The following is a 27992-nucleotide window of genomic DNA, read 5'->3' on the forward strand; positions in this document are numbered from 1 at the left end:
CCGCGCGCGCCGCCATCTTAGCGCGGGAGGCGCGCGGGGCGGCCGCGCTGGCGGGAGGCGGCGGCGGCGCCATCGCCATGAGCGCTCCCGGCCCCGAGCCCGAGCCCGCCGCCGGCTCCAGCCTCGGCCCGCTGCTCCGCACCCTGGAGGACCCCGCCGCGCCGCCGGGAGAGCTGACGGACGCGCACCTCACCATCGTCAGGTGAGCGCGGGGGGCGCCGGCGTGCCGGCGGCGGGGGAGCGGGCGGCGTGAGGGCGCGGGGGGAGCGGCGTGAGGGCCGGGAGGGCGATGGGAGCGGGACCGGCCGGCCTGGCCGCGGGGAGAGCGCGGGGAACACGCGGGGCTGGGGGCAGGGAGGGGAGGAGGAGGGAGCGGGGGGGGGAGGAGTGAGGGGAGGAGGAGGAGGGAGGGAGGAAGGAGCGCATCCTCGCGGGGTGTGCGCATCGCCGAGCCTCCCAGCCCGGCTGCGTGAGGGACGTTGGGAAATAACAACTTTATTGTCATGGCAAAGCCTTGCGAATGGAAGGGTGAAGTTTTAAGCGGAGTTTCTCGGGGTTTTTGCCTCGTTTTCCTTGCGTTTCTTTCTGGAGCCCCACGAGGTTGTGCCTTTGCCCGCATCTCTCCGATGTTACCACGTGCGAAGGCACGATCTCTTTATCTCAGTGTCCCCCTTCGGTTCTGCAGTGAATTTAAAACTGTAGCCACTCACACAGCAGATTTTACAGGTTTATATAAATAACTGGCAGCAAAAAAAGCCCTCCTGGTGTAAGTATTAAGCAGCAACATTCAGGTTTCTCAGGAAATCAGGTTTCCCAGGTTGTCCCTGGATGACTGAGCTCAGCACGGTTTGGGTTTTGCAGTGGGAAGCTGATGATTAACGTTTTATGGGATAATCCCTGCTTTCCTGCAGGGATGCTCCTCACACATGTGCAGAGTCATCCTTGCTGCCTGTCAGACCAGGATTTTCCTGCATTCTGGAGCTGCTCGTCAGGAAGGTGCTTTTTCAGCTCCTGTGTTTCTGCCTTCTCTAATTTGCAGCAATTTAAAGTTTGCATGCTAAATTTTGATGCTCTTATAGGAGCTGACCAAAAAAATGAGAGCCCTTAATGTTTTATGAATGTTCTTTAGGCAGAAAATTATTAATTACTCACTTTGAGCTGTAACTCAGGATTTTGCTGCTGGGTCACACCTTGTGCTGGCATTTTTACTCTTTAGCTCCTTCAGTGTTTTGTTGATTTCCTTCAGGAAAATACCCTGCTGTGTGTCAGAACTTGAAAGTTAAGTTGGTTACAAGGTAATTAAATATTGTAAATATTGTTTGTTTTCCCTCCTGCTCCCGGCAGTCGCTTGAGTGGTGAAGGAGGCAAGGCGTTCACTGCAAATTTCAGGAAACACTTCCCCCAACTCTGCAAGGTGTTCAAGGTATGGTTCTTCCATTCAGCTCTCTCACATTTCAGTGAACAAAGATATATTTTGGTGGGCAAGGTCAGTGGGCATAGAAGGACTCAAATTTCAGTTCATTTATAGAGTCACAGAATCATTAAGGTTGGAAAAAACCTCTTGAGTCATGGAATCCAACCTTTAATGGGAATGCAGGGTAGTGGCAGAACAGGAAAGGGTTTTTTTGGCAAAATAGATCTTTGTTGTGATGAGGAATTACTGCAGAAATAACCAAAATGCTGGGTCTGGATGTGTTCAGGCAGCATCCCACAGTCTAATCTAATCTTCCAGCCAGGAGAGATAGTGTGTTGTGGCTGCCTTAGAAACATTGCAGAATATGCAGAACATGTCAGGGATTTTTAAGGAGTAATGTAAAGGTTGTTCTTAGCCATTTTTTCCTTCTGTTTTAGAAGCCTGAAAACAATTGGAGAGTCAAGTGAGAGAACAACATACACAGCCAAAGTGAAAAACTTGGGATGTTTGGGATTTATTTCATTAAAGATGTTTTTATTACAGAGAGCAAAAATGCCTTCAGCACCTCACATTGTTTATTGATTTGGTGGGAGGGTTTCCAGCCTGGGTGTATTTTTCATCAGATGTTTGCTTTTTCCAGCTTCCCACCAGTGCTGGCATTCAGACAATGAACTCCATATTTCTCAGTTACTTTTCTAACCTGAGATTCTGTGGATTTGGGTTGTTTTTTTTTTTTTTTTTCCAGGCACACATTTCCAGTCCAAACTTGGAGCTCAGTAATGCAGCATTGCAGGCCTTGGGCTTCTGCACTTTTAATTCAAATAACACAGCTGAATTATCTGGTAAGCAAACCAACTGTGGCTATAAATATATACATCAGAGCTCTTTCTTTTTGTTTTTCATGGCATTTGTTTTCATTTTGACCAGGTTCTGTCTCTGATGTGATCAGTTCATTAATTGCATCTTGTACACAAGTGTGGTGGTGATTTTTCATGCTGTTACACTAATTCTGTTTTACTAACTTCTAGTCTCATTAAATGCTTTGGTAACAATTAATTTTATGGAATTAGTGATCAGAAAGAGATATTCTTGTGGGAGAAGAGTGAAGAACCTGTTTGTAGGATTTGGGAGTGCACAGTAGAGCTTTTCCACGTTTTCCAGCTTTTTTTCTCGGAGGTTTCTTTGTTCCATCAAATCATGGAGTGGTTTGAGTTGGAAGAGACCTTCAAAGGTCATCTAGTCCAGCCCCAACTATTTCAAATGAATCCAAAATCTTACAACCTGCATTCCTAGGAAGTGCTGAATCCCTTTCACAAAAGGTTTTGTTTTTGAGAACTTGAGGCTTTGCCTCAAGGTAAAAGCACAGGATTTTGGTAACAGGGGAGAGGGCAGTTTTCCTGTTTGAAATTGGTTCTTTTGGTTCTTCTCCTCCATTTTTGCAGTGTTTTCTGCTTTCCTGTTGTACAAAATTCCCCCTGTTTCCTGTGAGAAGGAGGCATTTCTAATAATGTCTCTGTGGTATCTTTCTTTCCTCTCATTTTCTCTAACCAGTTGATAAATGACAATTTTATTACAGAATGTCAGGCTCCAGGAATCACAAAGCCCTGGAAACAATGGGGAGTTGAAAAGGAAGGGAGGACAAGCAGCTCCTGTACCTTTGGGTGTACTTTTGGTTGGGGGAGAGGAGTGAAAGTGTCCTTCCATTTCTCTGACTGTGAGAGCATTCACCCACAAAGTGCAGATTTGCAATAAATCAGACTTTTTACCCTTGAATTTTAAAGAAACATATGATTTCTCTATCTGTGTTCTTAGTTGGATCCACGTCCTGTATTAACCTTATTTTTTATGTAATGAGCTACAGTTTTACCACCTTGAGTAACAAAAAGCTCTAAAATAAATTTGTGTCAAGTTATGACCAAAGTGCTGCTAAATTCAATTAAAATCCAAGAAGTTTTGAATAATGAAATACTTCATCTTTAGCACAGGTGTATTTAACTGAAGTTGTCTTCTAATTTTATGGGTTCTTATAAAGGTAATGCAGATGCACTGCATTATTAGTATTTGTATATTAATACATTTCTGGCTACTTTAGTGGGAGAGAAACTGCTCCAGAGTGGTGTTTAATGCAATAAATAATGGGGACTTGCAGCTGAATGGCTTCTGGGCAAATGTAAGTGAGCAGAATGACCTGGAATGTGTTGAAGAGGGTTTGGTGTGCTCTCTTTCAGCCACTGAAATGCAGGAGCTGCTGGCAGCAGTGAACAGCGTTGCTGTGAAATCCTCAGACAAGAACACTCGCACTCGGGCACTTTGGGTCATCTCCAAGCAGGCCTTTCCTCCAGAAGTGGTTAAAAAGGAGGTGAGTGTCTTCACTCTTCTTTTCTGGCCTCGTTCCTCACAGGGAGGAGGCTTCAGGTATTGGTAAAAAGAAGGTGAGTTTCTTCATTTCTCGTTTTGGTGCTGTCTTTCCCTGGGGAGAGGAGGCAAATTGTTTCTCTCCACTCAGTGGCTTTTGAATCTGAAGGTTATTTCCCATCAAATCTGACAGCCAGGTATCAATTCTTGGAAAACCTGAGCCAGAAATTACTGGCCTTCTTGAGGGGAAAGCTGCATTTCTATCAGAAAGCAATGAAATATCACAGGGGAGAAAAGTTATGAATATTCCAGCTTAAAACAGCACCTGGCATAATCCAGGCACAATCCTGGAAAATGAAATGTCACAATTCCATCTCCTGCTGGAATTATTTGTATCCAGGTGCTCACTGTGCTGTTCTCTTGTTTCCTCAGGTGTCCAGTATTCTCTCTACCCTGGAAACAATCCTGACTAAAGGAGAAGTTCAGTCTGTTGTGGTTGAATATGAAGCACTTAATGTCATTATACGGTGAGTGCTCTGCAATGTTCCATTGCCAGCCTTCATTTAAGGGGGAAACTCTTCATACAGAACCCAAGTGGCACTAAATGTACTGAAGAAAAAACCTCCAGAGCTCCTTGAGTTGTTTATTCTGTTGAGGATTGTTTTCCTCCAGTGCTGCCCTGGTTTTCACTGGGCTGGAGGTGGTGCTGAGTGCTGTGGGTGGGATCTGGGATGGGAAAGGTGTTGATAACACCAGGGCTGTTTTAGTTCTGGCTGAGCAGAGTTTGCTCTACGTCAAGGACAAGGGACACAGGAGCTGGGAGAGGACACAGCTGATCCCAGCTGACCAGGGCATATTCCATGGAATTGTGCCCAGGGTGACCTGGGGAGCTCTGGGCTGTGCACCACTTGTTTTGTGTATTGTAATTATTTAAAATATTACCTTAATAATGATGCCATCATTCTGATGCAGAGATTAGACAATACTGCTGTCATTTTTAGTGGCTCTTTAGGAATTACTTCCCACCTCTCACCTGTGCTTCCCAAGTCATGGTCTTACATTTTGTTTCCAGAACCTGCCTGCTTGAGAAATTCTCTGCCATTATTTTGGGGTTTATTTAAAAATACCTTATTTAGAAATATCCCCTTGGCAACACATTTTGGTGCAATGTTTCCCATAACACTGTTGAAATTCCTGTCTAATTCCAAAAGTGACTTTTTAGGGCCATCACTGTGAGTATGTTCTGGTCAGCAGAACTGAAATACTCAAATTTTACCTTTACTTAGTGCTGATTTAATTTCTGTATTAGTAAATACATTGAGCTCGTATCTTCACTCTTTTTTAAGTTTTTTCTTAAACTTTTGGCATCTGGTTTGAGCTGCAAATCTATTTTAAATAGTTCTTTTAAACAGTTCTTGTCCTCTGGCATTAATAAAATGACTTGAAGGGCAGAACTTTTCCTTAGTGCAGCAAATTCTTCATGAAATGTAGGGATGGGGATTTGACTTCCTGGGAAAAAGGGGGAGACTTGACAAAACCCCAGGATCTCTAGATTCAGGCTAACTTGAATATATGCCAGATATTCCCATTTCTGCACGTTTTTTGGTGTGGGTGGGATGGCAGAAATGTGTGCAGTTTTGTCATGCTGTGCTATTTTGGGAACAGGAGGGTAAAATCAGAGCTCTGAGCAGGCCAGTGTTCATGGAGTCTGTCCAGACCTGGCTTGGGATTTGTGCAGGAGCTGCTGGAGTTGTTGCCAGCTGTGTGGGAGCTGCCTGGGCTCCTGGGAACTCCCAGGAATGGTTCATGGCCAGACTTTCCTTGGGCATTGTGCATTCCTGCCAGGCTCTCAGCTCCCGTGCCCAAATTGTTGTGGTCAAATGGAAAGCACAGCTCTCAGGTCAGACTGTTGTGCTTTTGGGGAGGTTTATCTGAAATAACACTTGAACTTTGCTGTTTTAATATAATCTCAAAATACAACTGATTTTAAAAAATTTGGGATGGTTTCCTGTAAATCCTGGATTGAATCAAAGCATTTATTGATGATACAAAGATAACTTGAGTGCCTGAGCTGCTGTTGAGGATCTGTAATCCCTGTTTCTTTGGGTTTCTTATTTTTTTTTTTTATCCAGCTTAATAGAGCAAGCTCCAGCCCAGATGGGAGAAGAGGCTGTGAGGTGGGCCAAGCTGATCATCCCCCTGGTTGTCCACTCAGCCCACAAAGTGCAGTTGAGAGGTGCCACTGCCCTGGAGATGGGAATGCCACTGCTCCTGCAGAAGCAGCAGGAGGTGGCAGCTGTCACCGAGCACCTGATGACCACAGTGAGTGACACTGCTGGGCCTCTGCTCAGCAGGAGCCCCTAATTGCATTTCCTGTGCGTTGCCTGCAACTTCTTGATGCCAGTGGTTGTAATGGGGAAAAAAAAAAGGATGGGAATGTAAAGACAGGGAAAGCAGAGGATGCTCAGCATTTTCCATGTCCTTTAAGAGTCCCCATCTTGTGCTGCAGCAGCCCCTTGGTGTCTTTGATGAAGCTTTTCATGTTCCCTTCCACTTCCAGGACATATTTTGCCTAATTTTTTCCTGAAAAACCCAAACCCCAGCCAAACAAGGTGGTGTTTGGGGTCAGGACATGTTTTGACTTTAGGGCTGGAAGAAATGCAAATATTTGAAGACATGAATTTTGCTTGGTTGGTTGCCACTGTGAGAATAAGAGCCATAAATTTCAAATGAAAAGAGAATCAGATGGTAGCAAAATGAACTCCTTCTGATGTAGAAACATCAGAAATGCTCTCCACTTCCTCATGGCACCACAACATGTGGATTTTGCTAAGCAGAACAAACTCGTGCTTAGTTTATATATATGTATTTAATTGTAAAAAATATATTTGCATCATCTCAAATGTTGTCTGTTGGTTGTGTCCCCAGACACTGGTATCAGTGTTTGGTTTTGGGAATATTTTAAATCCATTTCTTGTAGAAATTCCGTTTCTTTCTGTCTGCAGAAATTAATTTCCGAACTTCAGAAATTGTTTTCTTCAAAAAACGAGACCTTCGTGTTAAAGCTGTGGCCCCTGTTTGTCAGATTGCTTGGAAAGGTAAGCAGAAAAGGAGTAATTCTTGATGAGAGGAGTTCTGAGCAGCAGAAATCCCTTTTAATGGTGAATGTCTCCCTGCTCAGACTCTGCACCGCAGTGGCAGCTTCATCAACTCCCTGCTGCAGCTGGAGGAGCTGGGCTTCCGCAGCGGCTCCCCCGTGGTGAAGAAAATTGCCTTCATTGCTTGGAAGAGCCTCATTGATAACTTTGCTCTAAATCCAGGTAGGGCTAAAAAAAATACTTAGCCTGATTTGTTTTAATGCAAGTCACAGCTGGAAAAATATACTGCAATATATGCTTTAATACATAAATACGTTTTAACACATAACTGGAAAAATAATCTGTTAGTGGTTAATACATTATTTGTATACCACTGGATATCCACATAATGGTGCAGAAAAAGTCATTGTATGCATAGCTAAAATTCAAGTTTTTGTTGGTTTTTTTCCTTGTTTTATTTTTGAGGCAAGGGGATAGTTTGATCATTTGTTCTATCCTAATTTTACTGCTGGGAATGCTAGAAATAGAATAAAATTGTAAATCATGATCCAAACAGCAGTGAAATGAGAATAAAACATTCTGTATATTTTATTTTGGATGGTGTGGTCTAACTGGAGAAAGGCAACACTTCAGGATTCCAGAGGTGTTTAAAAAAAAAAAGTTGTTTTAAAGGTCCAGCCTGGATCTGGACAAGTTTTTAGTCTACCTTGTGTCAAAACACAATATTTTTTACCTTGATTGTGCTTCTCTGTGTTCTGAAGAGAAAACTCAGTGTTTGATTTTCCTGTCCCTGGAGCAGATGGGACCTGACAGAGCAAGCAAGAGGGAATTTTTTCTGTTCATTTCAGAATCCCAAAATGGGTCAGGTTGGGTCCAACCTCCCTTCTCAAGTTGGAATGCAGAAAATTTAATTTCAATCTTTGTATTGAAAAGAAATACTTGATTTTTGTGGAGTTCTAAGCAATAATTGGAGCAGTAAGAGAATTTGAAAGCTTGGTATGGTTGAGTTTTGCAAATTACTGTTAATTGAATTTGAAGCTAAAAGATACTGGGAAAAAAACCCATAATGGTTTAATCACATTTTGCTGAGGTGTGTTTCAATAATGTGTGTTGTTCAAAATGCACTTTTTGGATCCCCCAGACATCCTGTGCAGTGCTAAGAGGCTGAAGCTGCTGATGCAGCCCCTGAGCTCCATCCACGTGAGGACAGAGGCTCTGGCCCTGACCAAGCTGGAGGTCTGGTGGTATTTGCTGATGAGACTGGGGCCTCACCTGCCCTCTAACTTTGAACAGGTAACTCAGGAGACAGGAATCCTGATCCCTGTGCAGCAGAGTGGAAAATAGTCCTGCTTCCTCCCTTTCTGCTTTGTTATTGAGATCAAATTCCCTCGAGGAACCAATGTGGTCTGTGGCTTACAGGTTGTGTAGAAGGGATATTTAGGACTCACAGCCCCAAAATATTGGAGAGTCTGTGGGAATGTCCTGTGAGCATCTCTGAAAATCTGCCCTGAGTGCACTCATGGCTTATAAATGTGTTAAATAGAGGCTCTCTTCTCCTCTCACTAAGGAAGTGTGGGCTTGGAAAACACTGCCATAGGAAAATTGGTGAAAAGACCAAAAATATTTAGGAAGATAGAAAAATGATGCAGGTGTTCCTTTTCTAGTCACACTGTAAGTGGAATGGACCTGTTTCAATACCTGAATTTAATTAAATTAATCTTCAACATGGGAGTAAAGAGAGGGAAAAGTGTGTTCTTAGGATTATTAAAATATACTGCACCACCAGGAATTTGTGTTTGATTAGACATTCTAATTCATTCTAAATACCCAGAAACTGATTTGTGAGCAGCAGCCCAGTCTGTGCTGATGGAAATGAGTTTTTTGTGGCTTCCATGTGTTGTAGCTGTTGCTGGGATCCCTTTTCAGGTTTGTGTCCCACTAATCCAAAGTACCCTGAGTGTGGATCCTGCTGCTGCATTCCCAGGAACGCCCTCCCGGCCAAACAACCCCAGCCTGGCCTCAGCACCCCCTGGGCAGAAACCAGGTACTGAAACATCAACCTGTGGGAATTTCCAGCTCCATTTCATGTGCACAGACTCATCTCTTCTGTTTGTCGTGTTCTGCTTTTCCATTTATAATTCTTGGGATTTTTCTGCGGGATTTATCTGGGGGAAAGTGAGGTTCTTGCAGTTATTATTTAAAGTTTCAAAAGTTGTGCCAGTCACAGTTTGAGGACCAGTTTTAATGGCCTGAATTGTGTTCTCTGTTGCAAGGAAATCTTATATTTTCATCTATGAGTACTATTTATATGTGCCCTTTTATTTCTGTAGCATTTTTAGTTTCTGCCTGAATAGTAGAGAACCTTGGAATGGTTTGGGTTGGAAGGACCTTAAAGCTCATCCAGGGACACCTTCCACTATTCCAGGCTGCCTTGGGCACTCCCAGGGGTGGGCACCCCACTCTGCCAGCCAGGAATTCCTTCCCAATATCCCACCAAACCCTGCCCAGGGATGATGATCCATCTGGGATTTTATACTTTAACCACCTCTGTTTGAGCTTTATATCTAAATATCCAATAAGGGAACTCCTGGTTTTCCTTCCTATTCTGGAAACCTGGCATCCATGGCTTGTGCCATTCTGTTCTGCTGTAATCAGGGACCCTGAATTTGGGGAGTTACTGTTTTCCCTTCTTAAAAAAGTTAATCTTAGTCCTGTGAGATCACAGCTGAGTTGGTCAAAATATTTTACCAACATTAAATTTGTGTTCCAGGTGAGTTTCCAATGGAAACTGTTTTGTAGCAGCAGATTTCAGTGTTCAGTGGCTGTGTAACCACATCTTCCATGGAGATTTGTATGGCCAAAATAACATTTGGTGTCCCACAATTCACAATTTTGGGGCAGATACCTAAAACAGTGGGAAAAATATGGCTGTGATAGCAAAGCCCAGTAATGTGAGAGCCCTGGCTGTCAGAGGTGCAGCACTCCCCGATTTGTCCTTCTGCCTGGAATTTCTGTGGCATTGCTGATTGCTGTGCCCTCCCTCAGGTGCTGTGCTGTTTGTGAGCCCAGGCACACCCAGGATGGCCCTGAGCAGCAGCTCACCAGGACAGCTCTTCCCCTCCATCCAGCTGCTGGCCCTTGAGATGCTGCTCCACTTCCTCATGGGACCGCAAGTCGTGGACTTTGCTAAGCAGAACAAACTCGTGCTTAGCTTAGGTATATGAGTTTTATATTTGTATTTAATCATAAAAAATGTATTTGTGCCACCTCAAATTTTATCTGTTAAAAATTTAAATCATTTCATTCTAAGTCTTGTCAGTTTTAAGATACCTTTGTGTTAAAAATGCTGTAAATACACAAATACTTGATTATTTTTTAAGGCTTGTTTTCCCAGTAAGCTGCAAAGTAACAGGTTTATGGAATGTGTTTTTTTGTTCTTGTAGAGCCTCTCCAGTACCCACTGATCAGTAGCCCTTCTTTTTTTTGTAAGCATGCCAGCACTCTGATAAATGCTGTTCAGGATGGCTTTATTGCAATTGGAAAAGAAGTTCCTGGTAAGAATTCAGTGGTGAAAATTAAACATTTTCTGGGAAATCAAGTGGGCAAGGGAAACATAAGAAATCAATCCTTTGTGTGATGTCCTGATGTTATAAAAAGTCAAATTGGTCTCACTTGCACTGAAATTTGAGTTTTGATTTAAATCCAAACCTGCCCTTTACCACAGTTTGTATTTTAGCTGCAGTTTTGTTGAGTATTTTTCTTGAAAACTGAATAAAACCATTGTTACCTTGCAGATTGTTTGCTGAATGTTATCTGGAAGGACATAAATGGATATGTAAAAACAGCAATTGAAGCAGGTAAAAGGGTCATTTTCTTTAATTTGGCATTGCTCACCACTCAGAGGTGGTTTATTTTTAAACTAGACCAGAAGTTGTTGATTGTTCCTTGCTTGGGTTTAGTCTGAATCAATAACTCTGTTCTATTCTAAAACAATTTCAAAAGAAAAACAGCCCCTCCTCAAGTCTTTAGCATTGAGGGATGGAGACAAAAATTAAAAGTTTTTGACTCTTTTTTTCTATATAGAAATTCTTTTCCGTAGTAAAGTGTGGAGTCTGCAGATGTATACAAATTATTTCCTATTTTAAAAATGTCCTTTATCCAAAGAAAGTCCAGAATATGCTTTATAATGCAAACTTTTTATTGAAAATCAATCAGAGCAGGAAGAAGCATTCTTTGGATGAATACAAAATTCCACAACTTCAATGTAACAAAATTCAAATCCTAAATTAAATGAAGGTGTTTCCATTTCCTAATTGAACTTGAAGGATTTTTATTTCAACTTGGAAATTTCATTTCTGGTAGGAGCAGAACTGGTACCTGAATCTCTGCAGGATTTGGTACATTTTTACAAATTCACACTGAATTTTTTTTGGCTTTTGCACTAAAAATCTGCATGATACTCAGAGTGACCATTCTGCTCTGAGTGGAAATGTTCTTTATTGCAGGGAATAAGAAAGAGAAGCAAGGCTCAGAAATCCTGACCATGTTGCTGCAGGCCTTAAAAAACACCGTGAGATCCAACGCTCTGCCCGTGCAGAAAGTCCTGGTGAGTCCCTGAAACGCCTTTCCAGGAGCACGGCAGGACTGGGTACAGGGCTCTGCTGGGCTGCAAAAAGCAGCTTGGACACCACCTCGATGGAATTTTTTGTTGTTTTTAGCTGAAGGGAACTGTTTCAGCTTTGCTTTTTGGGGGGAGATATTGTTGTAAATTTTTTTTTTGTATTTTTTTTGTAATTTTTTTGTATTTTTTGTAAATTTTTTTCTATTTTTTTTGTAAATTTTTTGGTGGTTTTTGTAATTTTCTGGGGGTTTTTTGTAAATTTTTTTGGATTTTTGTAATTTTGTGTGTTTTTTTGTAAAATTTTTTTGAGGTTTTTTGTGTTTTTGTGGGGTTTTTGTGAGTTTTTTTGTAATTTTTTGTATTTTTTGGGGCGTTGATTTTTTTTTGGTGTGGGTTTTGTATTTTTTGTGTTATTTGCATTTTTTGAGTTATATCTGCATTTTTAAAATTATATTTGCAATTTTAAAACTATATTATTTTATTGGTATTTTTTGTATTTTATTTGTGTTTTTGTATTTTATTTGTATTTTTTGTATTTTATTTGGTTTTTTGGTATTTTATTTGTATTTTTTGGTTTTTTATTTGTGTTTTTGTATTTTATTTGTATTTTTTGGTTTTTTATTTGAATTTTTGTATTTTATTTGTATTTTTTGTATTTTATTTGGTTTTTTGTATTATATTTGTATTTATTTTATTTGCAATTTTTGTATTATATTTGCATTTTTAAAATAATATTTTCAGTTCAAAAATTATATTTGTATGTTTTTTGTATTTTATTTGTATTATATGTTGCTTAAAAGATTTGAACTCTCAGAAAAATATATTTAAATGTAATTTTTTCTCTTCCCCTGCTTAGTCTCTCATTGATATCACTGTCAAGGAGTTGCCTCCAAAAGTTTTGGGCTCCCCAGCTTATCAGGTTGCTGACATGGATCTTTTAAATGTAAGTCTGAATTAATTCTGGGACTTAATTAATGCTGAAAGATTTTGAGAAGTCAGATTATTTCATGTTCCAGAGTGCAGGCTTTGTTTGCAGGCCTCACTAATTTAACTGTGTCTAATTAATGAAATTAGGGCTGATATTCATTAGTGAATTTCTGTGTGCTGCATCAGAAGGGGGACAGGTAAGAAAACATTCAGAAATAATCACAAAAAACTGTGAAAAAAGGCTGAAATGCAGCTGAATTTTGGTGGTTTTTATTTAGGGAGGAGCAGAGTGCTCCTCACTGAAGTTTTAATTAGCAGATATTAAATACATTTTATTAAGTACTCTCAGCATTAGCAAACCTGAAATATTTGTGGTGGATTTGAGCAGAAGCTGCCCAAAAGATCGATTGCTGTGACCTGGAAATGAGCAAATCCCAGATCTGGCAGCATCTTAGGTTTCCAGTTTTCCCTCTCCTTTTTGTGTCACAGTGTTAGAATTGACAGTTTTGGACAACTTTGAATAATTGTGCATCCTGGCTAATAGTAATAATAGTGAATTTCTGGCTAATAATGATAATTGTGATTTTTTTGGTTAATAGTAATAATAATTGTGAATTTCTGGCTATAATAATAATAATAATAATAGTGAATTTCTGGCTAATAATGATAATAATAGTGAATTTCTGGCTAATAATAATAATTGTGAATTTTTGGCTAGTAGTGTTAATAATAATTGTGCATTTCTGGCTAATAGTAATAATAATACTTGTGAATCTCTGGCTAATAATGATAATTGTGAGTTTTTGGCTAATAGTAATAATAATGGTGAATTTCTGGCTAATAGTAATAATAATAATAATAGTAGTGAATTTCTGGCTAATCATAATAATAATAATTGTGAATTTTTGGCTAATAGTAATAATAGTGAATTTCTGGCTAATAATGATAATAGCAGTGAATCTCTGGCTAATCATAATAATAATAGCAGTGAATTTCTGGCTAATAATTATGATAATTGTACATTTCTGGCTAATAATTGTGAATTTCTAGCTAATAATAATAATAGTGAATTTCTGGCTAATAGTAATAATAACAGTAGTGAGTTTCTGGCTAATTATGATAATAATTGTGAATTTCTGGCTAATAATGATAATAATAATAGTGAATTTCTGGCTAATAGTAATAATAACAGTAGTGAGTTTCTGGCTAATTATGATAATAATTGTGAATTTCTGGCTAATAATGATAATAATAATTGTACATTTCTGGCTAATAATGATAATATTAATTGTGAATTTCTGGCTAATAATGATAATAATAATTGTGAATTTCTGGCTAATAATGATAATAATAATTGTGAATTTTTGGCTAATAGTAATAATAGTAGTGAATTTCTGGCTAATAATGATCATAATGGTAGTGAATTTCTGGCTAATCATCATAATAATAGCAGTGAATTTCTGGCTAATAATGATAATAATTGTGAACTTCTGGCTAATAACAATAGTGAATTTGTGGCTCAGAGTTGAGTCAATGCAGAAACTCTTGTGGGAGTGAGGCAGCCACTTCAGTGCTCAGTGCTGCTTTACCCTTTTCCTTTTCTCTTCCAAGGGAACTCCAGCTCTGTTCCTGCTCCAGCTGCCTTTCCACAACAACCTCTTGGAACGCTGTGTGACAGACGAGAGGTACCCCTGGCAAACCCCCCCCATTCCCCTGTCCCTGTCCCCCCAGCTGGGAGCCAGGCCAGCCCCGAGCTGTGGCATTTCCTTCCCGGGCAGGTTCTTTGGGGTTCTGGAGGCCCTGGTGGGCTGTGCCCTGTGCGGGCCCAGCTCCGCCCTGGCCTTCAGCGACTCCGTGCTCGGCGTCATCGACCGCAGCGCGGGCCAGCTGGGCAGCAGGGAGCACCTCTGCAGGATGTGGGCCATTGTTGTGCATCCTCTCACCGACTGGATTAATCAGGTGATGCATTCCGTACTCCCTGAACTTGCCTCTCTTCCCCACACCCCCACGGGAGGGCTTGGCTGGGCATTTATCTGAAGTTTTTAAGGAATTCCATCTCTTGAAGTGGTACTGGATTAGCTAGCTTGGCATAATCCTGCTGGTTCCCCCAGGAGCTGTTAACTTTTAAATACCATGGGTTGGTTTGCTTGGTGTGAAAATGAAATAAATGCCAGATTGGGATGTTCAGGATGTAATTAGAGCAGTTTTACTCATGTTAGACCTCTTTACTGTAATAAAAGCCTTACAAATTTTCCCCACCCCCACAGGAGAGCTTTGCTGGGCATTTATCTGAAGTTTTTAAGGAATTCCATGTCTTGGAATTAGCTAGCTTGGCATAATCCTGCTGGTGAAATGGGAAGGTTCCCCCCAGGAAATACTGACTTTTAAATGCCATGGGTTGGTTTGCTTGGTGTGAAAATCAAATAAATCACAGATTGCTCTAATTACATCCTGAACATCCCAGAGTTTTACTCATGTTAGACATCTTTACTGCAATAAAAGCCTTATAAATTTTCCCCACCCCCACACCCCCACAGGAGAGCTTTGCTGGGCATTTATCTGAAGTTTTTAAGGAATTCCATCTCTTGGAATTAGCTAGCTTGGCATAATCCTGCTGGTGAAAACCATGGGAAGGTTCCCCCCAGGAAATATTAACTTTTAAATACCGTGGGTTGGTGTGCTTGGTGTGAAAATCAAATAAATGCCAGATTGGGATGTTCAGGATGTAATTAGAGCAGTTTTACTCATGTTGGACATCTTTAGTGTAATAAAAGCCTTATAAATTATAATATTTAAGAGATTTAGCACCTTATTTACTAGAAAAAAGTTGATTATAATATAGGCATTGCTGAATTAATTAATCCTCATTAATCATTAGATCTAAAAATCATACAGTTTATGAGGAATGTTTTAGGTGCTGTGACTGTTTGCAGCAGCATGGGCACAGGGAATGGCTTCCCACTGCCAGGGGCAGGGATGGATGGGATATTGGGAATTGGGAATTCCTGCTGGGAGGGTGGGGAGGGGCTGGGCTGGAATTCTGGAGGAGCTGGGAGAATTTCCCTGAAATCTGTACTATTTATTGACCAGCACATGTAAAATTCAGTGTCCAGCAAGTAAAATGTCCATGAAGATGATTCCTGCTTCGAGTTCTGCTCTCCAGACTTTCAGAGTGCTCAGTGAGGGAACGCTGTGGCCAAGTCAGAGCCTGATCCCAAACTGGGGCAACAAAGACTGGCTTAAAAATAATTACAGCCTCATTAACAACAGCCTGATTAACAGCCATTTCCTTGTGGTCCTTGGCTGTGGGACCTCTTTGCCTTTCCAAGCCTTGAACAGCCCTGGGAGTGCCCAAGGCCAGGCTGGAGCAGCCTGGGAGGTGGGAGGTGTGGGGTGAGATCAGTGGGGTTGGAATGAGATCAGTTTTAAGGTCCTTTTCAAACCAACCCATCCCAGGATTCTCTGGGATCATCAGTTAGTGCAGCTGAAAGAAGTGAGGAACACCCCAGACCTTTCCTAGATTGGTTTTTTGGGATGTATTTTGGCTTTTAGAAACAGAGTTTTGTACCCTTTGCTAGCAGGATCCTCCTGAGCTCTTGGGAGAGCAGAATATCTGATTTCAAACTGTATTTATCACAGTGAACCAGGAGCAGCCTTATTTGTCAGCCCAGATTTGCAGCTTTAGCTTTGCTAAACATAATTTAGCAGACCTCTTTTAAATTAGACACAAAAACGTGTTGTAAACTCCAATGTGGTGATTTCTGTGGAGTGGTTTGGGTGAGACTTGAAGCTTTAAGAATTCTTTTTGCTGACAGGATTTGGTAGAGAGATGAAAAAAGGGAGTAAAAATAAGTATAAAGTTTAAATATGCAAATGTCCCAGTGCAAATGTCCAGAGATAATTTGGGAGGTGACTTCCCTAAGGGCTCTCTTCAAAAAAGCAGATTTTAGCAGCTCTTCTCCCAGAAGATAATCTGGGAGATAATGGGGTTTGGGAGATAATCTGCTTGGAGAAGAGTGAAAAAAACTGTTTATTTAACAAGCAAAGTATTCACAAGTGTGAGGAAATGAACCATATTAAACCATAAAACTCTTTTCTTGTTGCAGAACAACGAGGTGAACCAGGGGGATGCCCTGGAGCACAACTTCAGTGCTGTGTACAGTGCTTTGTTGCTGCCAGTATCCCACATTTTCCCCACTCAGGGATTCCCACAGGTAACAGCAGATTAATCAAATTAATTCAAAACGTGGGGTTTATAAAATCTCCGATCTCTCAGAGCCGATTTTGGGTTCAATCAGCTGGGTTTTGGGTTCAGTGCAACACCATGGATTTAAAATCTTAAATCTCCAACTTAAATCTAGGTTTTGACAGCAGAAGAAAGCACAAAGGAAGTTTTTCTCTGTGCACAGATGTTGAAGGTTACCCAGTTTTCCTCTCTCTGTTCCAGGCAAGTCTGAAGTCCTTGCTGCGCTCCTGGTCTGAGCTGTACCGAGCCTTTGCTCGCTGTGCTGCTCTGGTGGCAACAGCAGAAGAAAACCTGTGCTGTGAGGAGCTTTGTGCCAAGATTATGGCTGGGCTAGAAGGTGAAACTCCAGTAGTGAGTATAAAACTGATCATTTAGCACATCTCTTTTTAATTCACCTGAGAACGTGTGTTGTAAATTCTGATGTGATTTCTGCAGCGCGGAGTGGCTTGGGTGAGGTTTGAAGCTTTAAGAATTCTTTTTGGTGATAGGAGTTGGTAGAGAAAGGAAAAAAGGGAGTGAAAGTAAGTATAAAGTTTAAATATTCAAGTAGTTAAGCAGATTTTGGGTTTGTCTTCTAATTAATAAGAATGATTAATGAGTGTCATTGTGGTGGTAAATGGGATTTGTCTAGATGAAATGTGTTTATAAATACCACAAACACAGGCACTGAAGTTAGGAAGGAGAACATGGACTCATCAGCCTTGAACACTAAAATTTAAGGGTTTTACTCCTAAAGCTGTATAAAAAAGGAAGATTTTAAAAGTATCAGTAGTTTTGTTGCCTAATTTGCCTGTTCCCAAACTCACACCACAAGGGGAGGGGGATGGTTGGTTTCTGTTTCTCCTGGTTGATTTCTCATTTTGCTACTTGAATTTTTTTTTTCTGATTGATTTTTCTTTTTGCTGACTGATTTTTGTTTGTGTTTCCTCCTCAGGTGTTTTCCATGCTGGAAGGTCTCACCCACCTTGTGTCAGTCATGGTTGACTGCATCAACTTTGCACCCTATGGCACTAAATTCCAGCCCAAAAACAGATGTAAGGAAATACTTTAATTTTGGGTTTTCTATTTGTGGCTTCAAGAGTTGGTTAAAAATTAGAGTTTAACAGAAGACAAAGGGTCATTGTTTATAAAATGTTCTTTGGTTTGTTTCCTATTCCCATTTAAACTGTTAAAGCTGAAGAAATAATTTCCAAAAAAGCATAATTCAGTAAAAAAGTAGTTAAAATTTACCTGTCCCATGGGAATTTGTTAAAATAGTAAAATGCAGTGTTGGGCTGCTGAAGGAATGAAATGCTTTAATTGGAAATGTTGATGAGGAAGAGCATAATGTAAACTTGATTTCCAGATAAATAAATTAATAAAAAATTCTATTTCTCCTTCCCTCCTGTTCACTGTTCCAGAATTTGTGTATCAGGTGCCATCTGAGTTTATTTTAAAGTAGGCATTCAAACCTTAAATGCGGAGTCTGAGCAGCCAGAAGTATAAATAAGAATAGAAATCAGATAAATTTATGCATGTGTTTAAGTTGTTAAAGCAATTTTTAAGCTATTTATCTGTAGATCTGGTTTGGGAATCAAAGTTCTGCCTCTCATGCAGACTCAATGCCCAGCTGTCTTTTTACGTCGGTTAAGGAAAAAAATGCAATTTTTAATGGAACTTTTGAACCCCAGCTCCCCAGACACCCACAGACTGGGCCAAGAAGAAGAAGGAGCCCCTTGGCAAGCTGAGCTCTCTGTTCAGGCTGCTGCTGCTGCTGCTGGACTCCTTCCACGAGCTGAGCTGCTGCGAGCAGCAGGCGGAGGCGCTGCAGGCGCTGGGCACCGCGCTGCTGGCCACGCTGGGCACCATCATCAGCCACATCTCGCTGCCCTCCCTCCTGGGCACCACCCTGGCCACCTTCTCCAAGCCCTTGGCGCTGTTCTATGAGAAAAACAAGTCAGTGTTTGAAGGGAGGGCTGGGGAGCTCGGGGTGGAGCTCAGGGTTTGCGGGGCGCGAGGAAAGGTCCGTGTTTCAAATGTCGCGGTGTGACTCGCTTGGCATCTCTGCAAGGCTCAAGAGTTTATTTTCTATCTGCTGTTTCCACCTTGCCCTGCAGGGAAGATATTTATTGATAAAAATAAATACATTCTTTTAGGAAAAAGTAAAATTTTTTTGCCTTAATTTTTTTAGGAAGTTAATGGTAGTTTCTTGATGTACACTGAAATCCCGGAAGTTTTGAAGCGGAAGGAAATACTGGGAAAAACTTTGCCTGCTGCTTTTTTCCTGAGCATTGTTTTCCTTGCATTTATTCATAAAAATATAAGAGACTTTTTTTTTTAGAGGTTTTTTTTTTTCCTGAAAAAGGAGAAGCTGGATAAATATTTTTGAAGTAAGACATGTGGAAGCAAATAAAATTTAGGAACCTCTTCAGCTTGGAGGTCCCAGACTAATAAAATGAGTTAAAAGTGCAGTTTGCTCAGATTTTTCTGGCTAATTGTACCTAAGGATTTTTTCTACATGGAATATATTTATTTATATGGAATTGTTTAGTTTATGGAATTACTTAGTGGTACTTCAGGTTTTTAATGCCAATATTTCAGCTTTTATTCAAATACTTATGGGACTAAGGAAATGTGTTCAAGGAGAGCATTTAGAGTGCAATTAGAAGTTAATTTATAAGAAAAGCTTTTATTTTAAATTTGTACTGATTACCACTGACTTTTCCATTAATTCCTCCTGAAGTCAGCATATCAGTATCCATGGAATTCAAAGGATGATCTGGGAAACTCCATCAGGAAGTTATTTAATCCCCAACTGAGGCTCATTTCACAAAATGATTCCATCAAGTTACTCACTAAACAAGTGTGCAGTGCTGGAGTTTATTGTCTGCTAAATTTTTATGCTTGGGATAAATGAGACAGCAAAATAGAAATGAATTTTATTTGTTTTGGCAGGCTCCCTGAGGTACCCAAAGTCTACAGCAATCTGAACAACAAGGTAAATCTACTGCAGAAATCACTGGGCTTGGGGGAGATGTGGAACAGCAGAGTTCTGAAATTTCTTCTGTATTAAAAAAATTAAAATGTGATTCGGGTAGAGATTTAATTTTTAAATTATTTTAAACTTAAAATTTAAATTCTAGAAGTGAGCACTCAGCTCTGGGACTTGAATGTGATGTAACATTGTAAAAATAAAGTTGAAAATGAATTTATAATTGAAATATTTCAGATTCTAGTTGAAAACTTCCATTAAAAGCGCTGTGTTTTGTTCCCCCTGAGCTGGAGAAGCTGCTGGCAGAGATCCTGCAGTGCCTGCAGTGCCACTGCCCTGGCTCCTGTGACTCTGAGCTGCTGCAGCAGCTGAGCCCCGTGCTGTGCGTGGCCTTCCAGCACAGGAACAAGCAGATCCGCCAGCAGAGCGCCCAGCTCTGGAACTGCACCTTTGCCAAGGCCTCCTCCCTCAGCTACCCACAGCAGCTCAAGTAAGAAACAGCATTTTATTACTGGCATCCTCACAAGGGGTGCTGTGCCATCCTGATTCCCTGGGTGAGCTGGGGATGTTTTATTGCCAGCTGCTGCTAATCTAAAATGACTTTTTATTTTTTGTTGTTGAGCAGGTCCGTGTTAAGCCAAGCCAAAAAGAAAATCCCTCTGCTGCTGCCTGGTTTTGAGAGCATTGAGGTGTCTGAGGAGTGCAGTGGGCCCTTCTCTGACCTGGTAAATGTTTTGTTGGGATTTCGTGGGAATTGTTCAGCAGGGAGTGAAAGGGCAGCTGGGATTTTTAATCTCATTGACCTGCAGTGGTTTCATGTTTAGGATGATAAACTGTGCTGGGTGAGCACTGTCAAAAAACTCAGCTGGTTTTTACCACTTCCTGCATTGTAAATTTTGAGTTCTAGGAATTAATTTGAAATAATTAATTTTTAAGTTGTTCTCTACATAGTTCAGAGGAAATTGGTGAATGTGGGCTGGTTTTATTCTAGAAGTTAACACGGGGTGGGTTTGTGAGCTTGGAGTTCCTTCCCACAGTGCATTGAGTGTGGTTTTGTCTGAACAGATGGAGAATTCCCAGCTGGATGCAAAGATCAGTGGAATGGAGGTGAAGGTGGGCCAGAAACGAGATTCAATATTGGCCCAGACAAGTGAACCCAAAAGTGATGGCAAAGACAAGCCCAGCAACCTGCAGGCAACACCTGCAAAGGTAGAGTGCTCCCAGAGAGGGGTCCTGCAGTCAAATCCAGGAGCTGCAGGACAAAATCAGGGATTTGGGGAGGCTGAAATGTTTTCCTTTGCAGCCTGGGCTGCCCAGCAGAGTCAGAGTTAATATTCCTGTCAGAATTCTCTGCTGAGGTTTGGATGGGGTCAGGCTGGGTGGGAGGGGGGCAGGAAGGAGCCTCAGTCCTCACTCTGTGGAAATTGTGACAGATTTGGGTTTTGGTGGGCTTTGGGGTTGGCAGATCCCTCACAGAGATAGCTCATGCCTTTCAGAAATTCCTGATTTTCAGTTCCTCTCTTGTTCCTAACCCAGGATTTGGGGTTTTTTATCTTTCTGCAGTTAAAACTAGAATTTTCATCCCCTAAGACAACAAAGGAGACGCTTCTGGAAGAGGAGAAATCTGTTGATTTTGTGTTTATTCCTCCAGAAACAAAACCAAGAATATTGACAGAACATCAGAAAGAAGTGCTTAGGTCAAAGAGGTCTGTCATTTATTGTTTTCAACTGTATGTGAAATGTCATCCTTGTGTAGCTGAGCTTGACTTGACTTCAATTCCTGTTTCTCACACCACCACAGGTCATTGAGCCTTGTTCTTCCATACAAGTTATGAAGTTTAAAGCTAAGAGAGTTCCTTGCTTTGTTGTTTTAAAGCAACCAAATTATTCTTGCAATGGGATTTTCTCTTTTGATTAAATACACTCTCTCTAGTCTGGAGTTTGGGGATTTGCAATTCACATTTTTACTTGGGGGCTGGCATGCAGTGTGAAATAAAAGATGTCATTTTTCATAAATCATGGAAATGAAAGGTTTAGGTAAAACAAACTTAGGATTTCTTGAGTCAGCAGCACGTCAGGAATTAGGAGATTCCCAAGACTCATCTCAACTGCAGAAGAATCTTTAGAATGATCTCTTCAAATGTGAGAAAATAAAATTGGTGTGTTTTATGTGCCTGGGCAGCAGAAGCAGTGTGAGCAGGACTTGAGGCAGGAACTCCTCTGGGTTGTGGTGAATTCTTTGCAGAGTCAGATCCCAATCACAGCTTTTATTCCCCAAAAATAAAGATTTAATGCACCTGATAAGAATGGCCTTGAAATCAGGAGATAATAAATTCCAGAGAAGGGTCTGACTCCCGTTGCTGGTGTTGTTCCAGAGCTGACATTCCTGCCATGTACAACAACTTGGATGCTTCCCAGGACACCACCTCATTTTCCCAGTACAGCCAGAGCCAGGAAGATTCTTTGTGAGTAGATTTGCCCATTTGAGGTCATTTAAGGGTTCTCTTTGGCAGCAACACTGATTTCAGTAATTCTCTTCTAGGGAAATGCCACCTCCAGTAGAAAATGCCAAAGAAGACACTGCAGACCAACCTCAGGTAATTTCCCGTTGTCTAAAATCAGTGATTAAAATCCGTTTTTATGATTTGTTTCCTATTCTCAACACTGAGTGAGAGAAAATTTAACACCATTGCAATGCTGTGCTCTGCTTTATGTAATTTATTCCTGTAGGATTAATTAGAATATCATTTAGACCAAATCACTGGGTATTTGATGTCAGAATGGGAGGATTTATGTGAGCAGTTTCTGATCACCCATGTGCCTGTGCTGCCACAGAATTTTACTGGGGTAAAGATTGTAAATCCTGAATTCCTTTTGGGGAGGACTTGCCTGAACAGCTGCTGTGCTGACTGTAGTGCCAGTCAGACCAGTGAAATACAGAACTTCAAGCATTTTTGGAGTTCTTTGTTTTGGGATTAAATGGTTTTAAAAGTGTCTTTTCTAACTATCAAAACACAGGCAATAAATCATTTGGTGGTTAGAAAAACCCTGTGGGTGTGTTGTTTTCTATTGCTCCAGGACTGCAGTTGACTGTTGTATTATATTCATAGGACAAGTACAACTGTTCATTTGATTCCTGGTACAAACCTTTTGCTGTTGATGTTCTTGGGACAGGAGGAAAACGTGGGGAGTGAAGGATGTCACCCAGAGGAGAGCCCAGCCTGCACTGGTGAGGGGGAGGCCAAAGAGGAGACAGCTGAGATGGTCCCAGAGGAGACAGCCAAGATGATCCCCGAGGAAACATCCACTGGAGAGGGGCTGGAGACAAGTGCAGTGGCAGCAGCTCCCCAGGAGGCCTCAGCAGGGAAGGAGGACACCTCAGATGTCACCAACAGCTCAGCCTCCAGTGACATCATCTCTGGCACCCCCCAGCCCGTGAGCCGGCGCCAGTCCTTCATCACCCTGGAGAAATTCGGGGCTGCAGAGAGCAGGCCCTTCAGCCCAGCCCCTCTGAGCTCTGTGCCAGAGCTGCCTGGGAGTGCCCCTGAGGCAGCCACGCAGGAAAGCAGCAGTGACAGCAAGGCTGGTGCTAGAGCAGAGAAATCTGCAGAGGAGGATAAAAACCCTCCAAAAGCCGAGCCCGCCGCGGGGGCTGTGGTCACCCGCAGGGTGACGCGCCGGCAGAGCAGGATGGAGCTGCAGGGCAGTAAATCCAAGCTGCAGGGCAGGTCAGAGGAGCCCCTGGCCCCTGACAGCCTGGAGAGCAGTGCTGAGCCGAGCTCTGCAGTGGAGAATGTGGAGCACATCCTGCTGAGCCACTCCCAGGCTCTGCTCTCCACGGAGGCAGACATCCAGAAAGCCGAGGATGCCATCGCAGAAATGGAGAAGGCCCAGGGGCTGGACATGGACTCGAAGGAAAACACTCCCCCCGAGAGCAGCAGCTGCTGTGAGCAGGCCCCCGGGGAGGAGAGCCAGGTGCCTCAGGGGCCCCCCCAGCAGAAGCAGCTGCGGCGTTCCTCCAGGAGACGCTCAGAGGCCGTGGAGAGCTCCTCGGGCAGCCAGGAGAAGGAGGATGGGCTCCCAAAGAGAGACAGGAGGAAAGAGGAGGAGAAAGCTGGGCAGAAGAAGCTCTCCCAGGGGAAAGGTGACGGATCCCAAAAGCAGAAAGGAATTGCTGGGAAAACCACAGAGAACACAAAAGAGAGCAGCCAGCCTGAGAGAGTGGCAGAGGACTGGAGCTCCAAGGACTCCCCTGCCTGCAGGGGCCTGGAGCAGGAGGGCAGCAGGGCTGCCAGGAGGGCAGAGGATGCCCCCAGGGCAGAGGGGGAAGCTCAGGGCAGCCTCAGCACAGCAGGGCAGAAGGTGGAGCGCCCACGGTACCACACCAGGAGATCTTCCCAGGGGTTGCTGTCCAGCATAGAGAACTCTGAGGCTGACAGCTCTGAGGGCAAGGAGGAGAGCACCAAGAAGAAAAAAACAGTGAAAGTCAGGAGCAGAAGCAATTCTCTTGAGGGGAAATTGAAAGAGGGACAGGCAGGGAGCCGGAGCCGTGAGGGATCTGCCCAGGGAAATGAAACCAAGACTCCACTGGAGGCCAGTAAAGGTGAGCCTGAGGTTGGCACGGGTGCTGCAGTGCCAGCTGAGCCAGCTGGCCTGGAAAAGCAGGAAATCCCTGCAGCTGCTGGAGAAGCTGTGGGCTCGGGCAGCTCTGAGCCTGCAGGTGCTCTGCAAGACAGCAGCGTGGAGCAGAACAAGGGTGATGCATCCATGGAGGCACTGGGCAGCCCCTGTGAGTCTGAGCAGGGTGGGACAGCAGCAGAGGAGAGCAAACAGGAGGAGAAGCCGGGCAGCACAGGGGACATTTGTGCAGCAAATGTTCCAGATGCTGAGCTGTCCTCTCTGCAGAGCCCTGAGTGTCAGAACAAGAGGAGCAAAAGAGTGAAAAAAATGAAGAGCTGTGATTGCTGCTTCAAAAAGCCAAAGCAGCAGGTGACTGAGTCAAAACAGGAGAAGGCTCCTGAGCTGGAGGAGCCTGAGAGCACCCCAGTTCAGACCCCTGGGAATGTTTCTGGTCACTCAGATTTGGAGGAGAGCTTGGCCCTGGCTCCGTGTGGAATGAGCACTCCATTGCACCCTCCCAGTGAACCCAGCACCTTCAGCTTGGAAAGGCAGGAAATGGATGTGGAAAACCTGCAGGGAAGCAGTGTGGGGGTGGAGGAGGAGAATCCAGAGCCTCCACAGGGTTCAGCAGCTGAAACCACAGAGTCCATGGAGGAAATAAAGGAACCTGCTGAGCAGAGGGAGGAAGCAGAGCAGGTTCTGCCTGAGAGTGTTCCTGAAGAGCCCAGGGAGAGCTGCCTGGACTCAGGGGACCAAGGGGAGGAACCAGCAGCTGCAGAACAGGAGGAAATTAATGAAAATGGACAAGTGGAGGAGGTGCCTGAGGAGCTGAATGTGGACAGCAAACCTGAGGAAGAAGAGGTGAAGGAGCTAGAAGGAAATCAGGAGGATAAAGGAGAAGCCGAGAACTCTGCTGGAGAAACTTGTGCTGTTCCAGATCAAGAGATGAAGGAGGAATTGGTGGAAACTGAAATCAAAGTGCCTGAAGACATGGCCTTGGCAGATCAGGGTGTGGATTCCCCTCTGAAGGTGGAGGGGGATCCCTCAGTGCAGGTGGCTGAGAGCCCCACCAGCCTCCAGGCCCGCTGCACGTGGTCCCCCTCAGCCTCCCCATCCACCAGCATCCTCAAGAGAGGCGTCAAGAGGAGCCAGGAGGATGATTCCCTGTCACCTGCCAATAAGGTATTCCCTGGGAATCGTGGGCTACTCGCTGCAAAGCTGGGATGAGGAACTGAAATCATCCCAAATCTGTTGAATTTCTGGTTTCTGTTGTGAATGGTCTTACAGAAGTGGTGAGGTTTGGGTTTGGAATGTGCCAGCACTGACAGATTTGCACTGTGAGGGGTTTTATTGTGAAACAGAGCACCCTGGCTCACTGCAAAACCAGGAGCAGCATGCTCAGGGTTGTACACAGAGATTCCTCAGGGAATCCTCACAGTCTGTCCTTGGCTGAAATGTTCCCTGGGTCGTTCAGGAACTTCAGTGATTCCAAACTGGGGTTTTTTTGTCTCCTCAGTGACTTCACCAAGCTGTGCTGGGTTGAGTTCCCCCTCTAAAGCCTCCTTCTCTCCTCAGATCCGTCGAGTCTCCTTTGCAAACCCCATCTTTCAGGAGGGCCTGGCAGACGACATCGACAGGAGGAGCCCTGTGGTCAGATCCCATTCCTCACCCTCCTCCAGAAGCCTTAAAATCCTCTCCAACATGCAGGTCAGGGTAAATCCTGGTACAGTACTCCGTGTGTCCCAAGTATTTGTGTGTTTATCATGAATAGCATGGCTCAGTGCATGTTTGTGGTCACTTACACACAGTTGTAAGGGCTGAGGATCAGAAGTGTAAGAAACAAAGCTGCCTTAGCCTGTCTCATTCTGTTACTGTGAACTCTGAGGTTTCAGGGGCTAGAATCTCACTATTAACTGAGTTCCTACTGTTAACTGAATTCCTACCATTGACTCAATTCCTACCACCCTGAGATATTTTTTTCCTCTTTTTCTATCCAGCACATTACCACTCCAACCAAAGGATTTCTGTCCCCAGGATCTCGTACCCTTAAATTTAAGAGCTCAAAGAAGTGTTTAGTAAGAAGTGCTTTGGTTCATGTTTCTCTATTTTTTTCCCTCTATTCAGAGTGTGACAGTTAATTTAATACTCTGCCTGTGTTGCCCCAGATCACAGAGATGGCCAAGGAGTCTCTGCCCTGCCTCTCGGAGCTCGTGTACCCTGCCCTGGCTGGCTGCAAAGCCCCCGTGGATGTCATTTTACCCCAGATCACATCCAACATCTGGTCAGTGGCTGCTTGCTTGTGGAGCTGACATTTCAGTAGAAACTCGGCTCTGAGGAAACTACCAAAGAATTTTAGCCAGAATTCTTTAAAGGGGTTGGGGTTGGTTGGGTGGGGAAGAGACTTGACAATTTTGGCATTTTTTAAGTACTTTTTTGATGACTGAAAAGCTCCTCAGGGATGGGGAGTTTTTGCAGGGCCAGGAGTGGGATTGGTGATCCTGTGGGTCCTTCCAGCTCGGGGTATTCCCTTTCTGTGTACCAGTAACCCATTTTCCCTCCCCTGCTGCAGTGCCAGGGGCCTGGGGCAGCTCATCCGAGCCAAGAACATCAAGACCGTGGGAGACCTGAGCACTCTGACAGCTCTGGAGATCAAAACTCTGCCCATCCGCTCCCCCAAGGTCTCCAATGTCAAAAGGGCTCTGAAGGGATACCATGAGCAGCAGGTAAAGTTGAATTTTAGCACCCAGGAAGCCAGGATTGATCTCATTTACTGCAGCAGGAGTGATGTATTATTTTAAAAACAGCACTTGAAAACCCAATCCCTGTCTGCCTCAGTACCATGAATTCAGGATACAGATGACTTGGTTAAACTATTGTTATTAACAGGAAAAGTGATTGGATTTGTTGTGAGGCTAAAATGTATCTCACCACATAATTTATTGATTTTGCTTTTCAATCTGAAAATGTTTTCTCTCCCCAAAATTGCCCAGGTGAAATCTCGAGTGTTGGAGGAAAGCCCAGTGCTTGAGGATGCTGAGAAGCCTGGAAATGAGGTGGAGGAGAAATCTCTGAGTGGAGATGAGGAAAAACTTGCAGCAGGTACCTGCTGGTGGCTTTTTGCTTTGGATTTGGAGGGTTCTGCTGTCCTGTCTCCATTCTCTGCTGGTGGGAACACCTCATGCTTTTGTTTTTATTCTGGGTTTAGTTTCATTCTTCCAATCATGCTCAAACCCTGCAAGTGCAGGGTGCAGTGCCTGTGCTGGGAACATTTCCCACGGAATAAATCCACTGCAGGCTGCTCAGAGATGTGATTTTGCACGAAACCAGCTGGAATTCAGCTCGGATTCCCTGCACTCGTCTCCTTTCCCTCCTTGCAGATCTGGCGGACGCGGGCAGCAGCCAGCAGCCCCCCGTGGACCTGCCGGGGCAGATCCAGGCCCTGGCAGCCCAGCTGGCCTCCGAGGACCTGCAGGGCTTCTCGGGCAGGCAGCTCTTGGAGATGCAGGAGAAGCTGCTGGGGATGGCCTCGAGCATCAGCAGGAGCCTGCAGGGGTGCTGGCCCTGCCCTCCCCCCCAGGGCCCCGAGTAGGGAGCGCGCCCCAGGAGGGGCTGGGCCAGCACCCCCTGCTCCCTGGCTGCTGTTACTCCTCAGTCTGCATTTTGGGTTATAGGGTATTGTTTAATATCTTCATAAGGTTTTTTCCCTTGTTTTCCTTTTTTTTTTTCCTTTTTTTTCCTTT

General features: G+C 43.4%; 1 protein-coding gene across 3 annotated transcripts; it reads left to right on the plus strand.

Annotated features, from left to right (window-relative positions):
• Positions 1–27959, plus strand: RIF1 (replication timing regulatory factor 1). 3 transcript variants are annotated; one of them, XM_064435339.1, is made up of 35 exons: positions 1–202; positions 1345–1423; positions 2160–2256; positions 3643–3773; positions 4202–4296; positions 5902–6091; positions 6775–6867; positions 6951–7089; positions 8009–8160; positions 8794–8911; positions 9913–10083; positions 10311–10421; positions 10662–10724; positions 11373–11473; positions 12345–12431; positions 14027–14100; positions 14194–14374; positions 16522–16629; positions 16863–17012; positions 17596–17695; positions 18332–18596; positions 19596–19638; positions 19920–20122; positions 20258–20357; positions 20698–20841; positions 21196–21338; positions 22008–22097; positions 22175–22229; positions 22807–25434; positions 25828–25959; positions 26250–26327; positions 26418–26533; positions 26822–26975; positions 27243–27351; positions 27630–27959. In XM_064435339.1, exons 1-35 carry the CDS (start codon positions 78–80, stop codon positions 27839–27841), a joined length of 6837 nt encoding a protein of 2278 aa, XP_064291409.1. In that variant the 5' UTR covers positions 1–77; the 3' UTR covers positions 27842–27959. The 3 variants fall into 3 exon arrangements, with proteins under 3 accessions (XP_064291409.1, XP_064291411.1, XP_064291410.1); XM_064435340.1 differs by lacking the exon at positions 1–202 and adding an exon at positions 462–996; XM_064435341.1 differs by lacking the exon at positions 26250–26327.
• The last annotated feature ends 33 nt before the right edge of the window (positions 27960–27992 follow it).

This window comes from Passer domesticus, chromosome 10 (genome assembly GCF_036417665.1).
Source record: "Passer domesticus isolate bPasDom1 chromosome 10, bPasDom1.hap1, whole genome shotgun sequence".
Lineage (NCBI taxonomy): Eukaryota > Metazoa > Chordata > Aves > Passeriformes > Passeridae > Passer > Passer domesticus.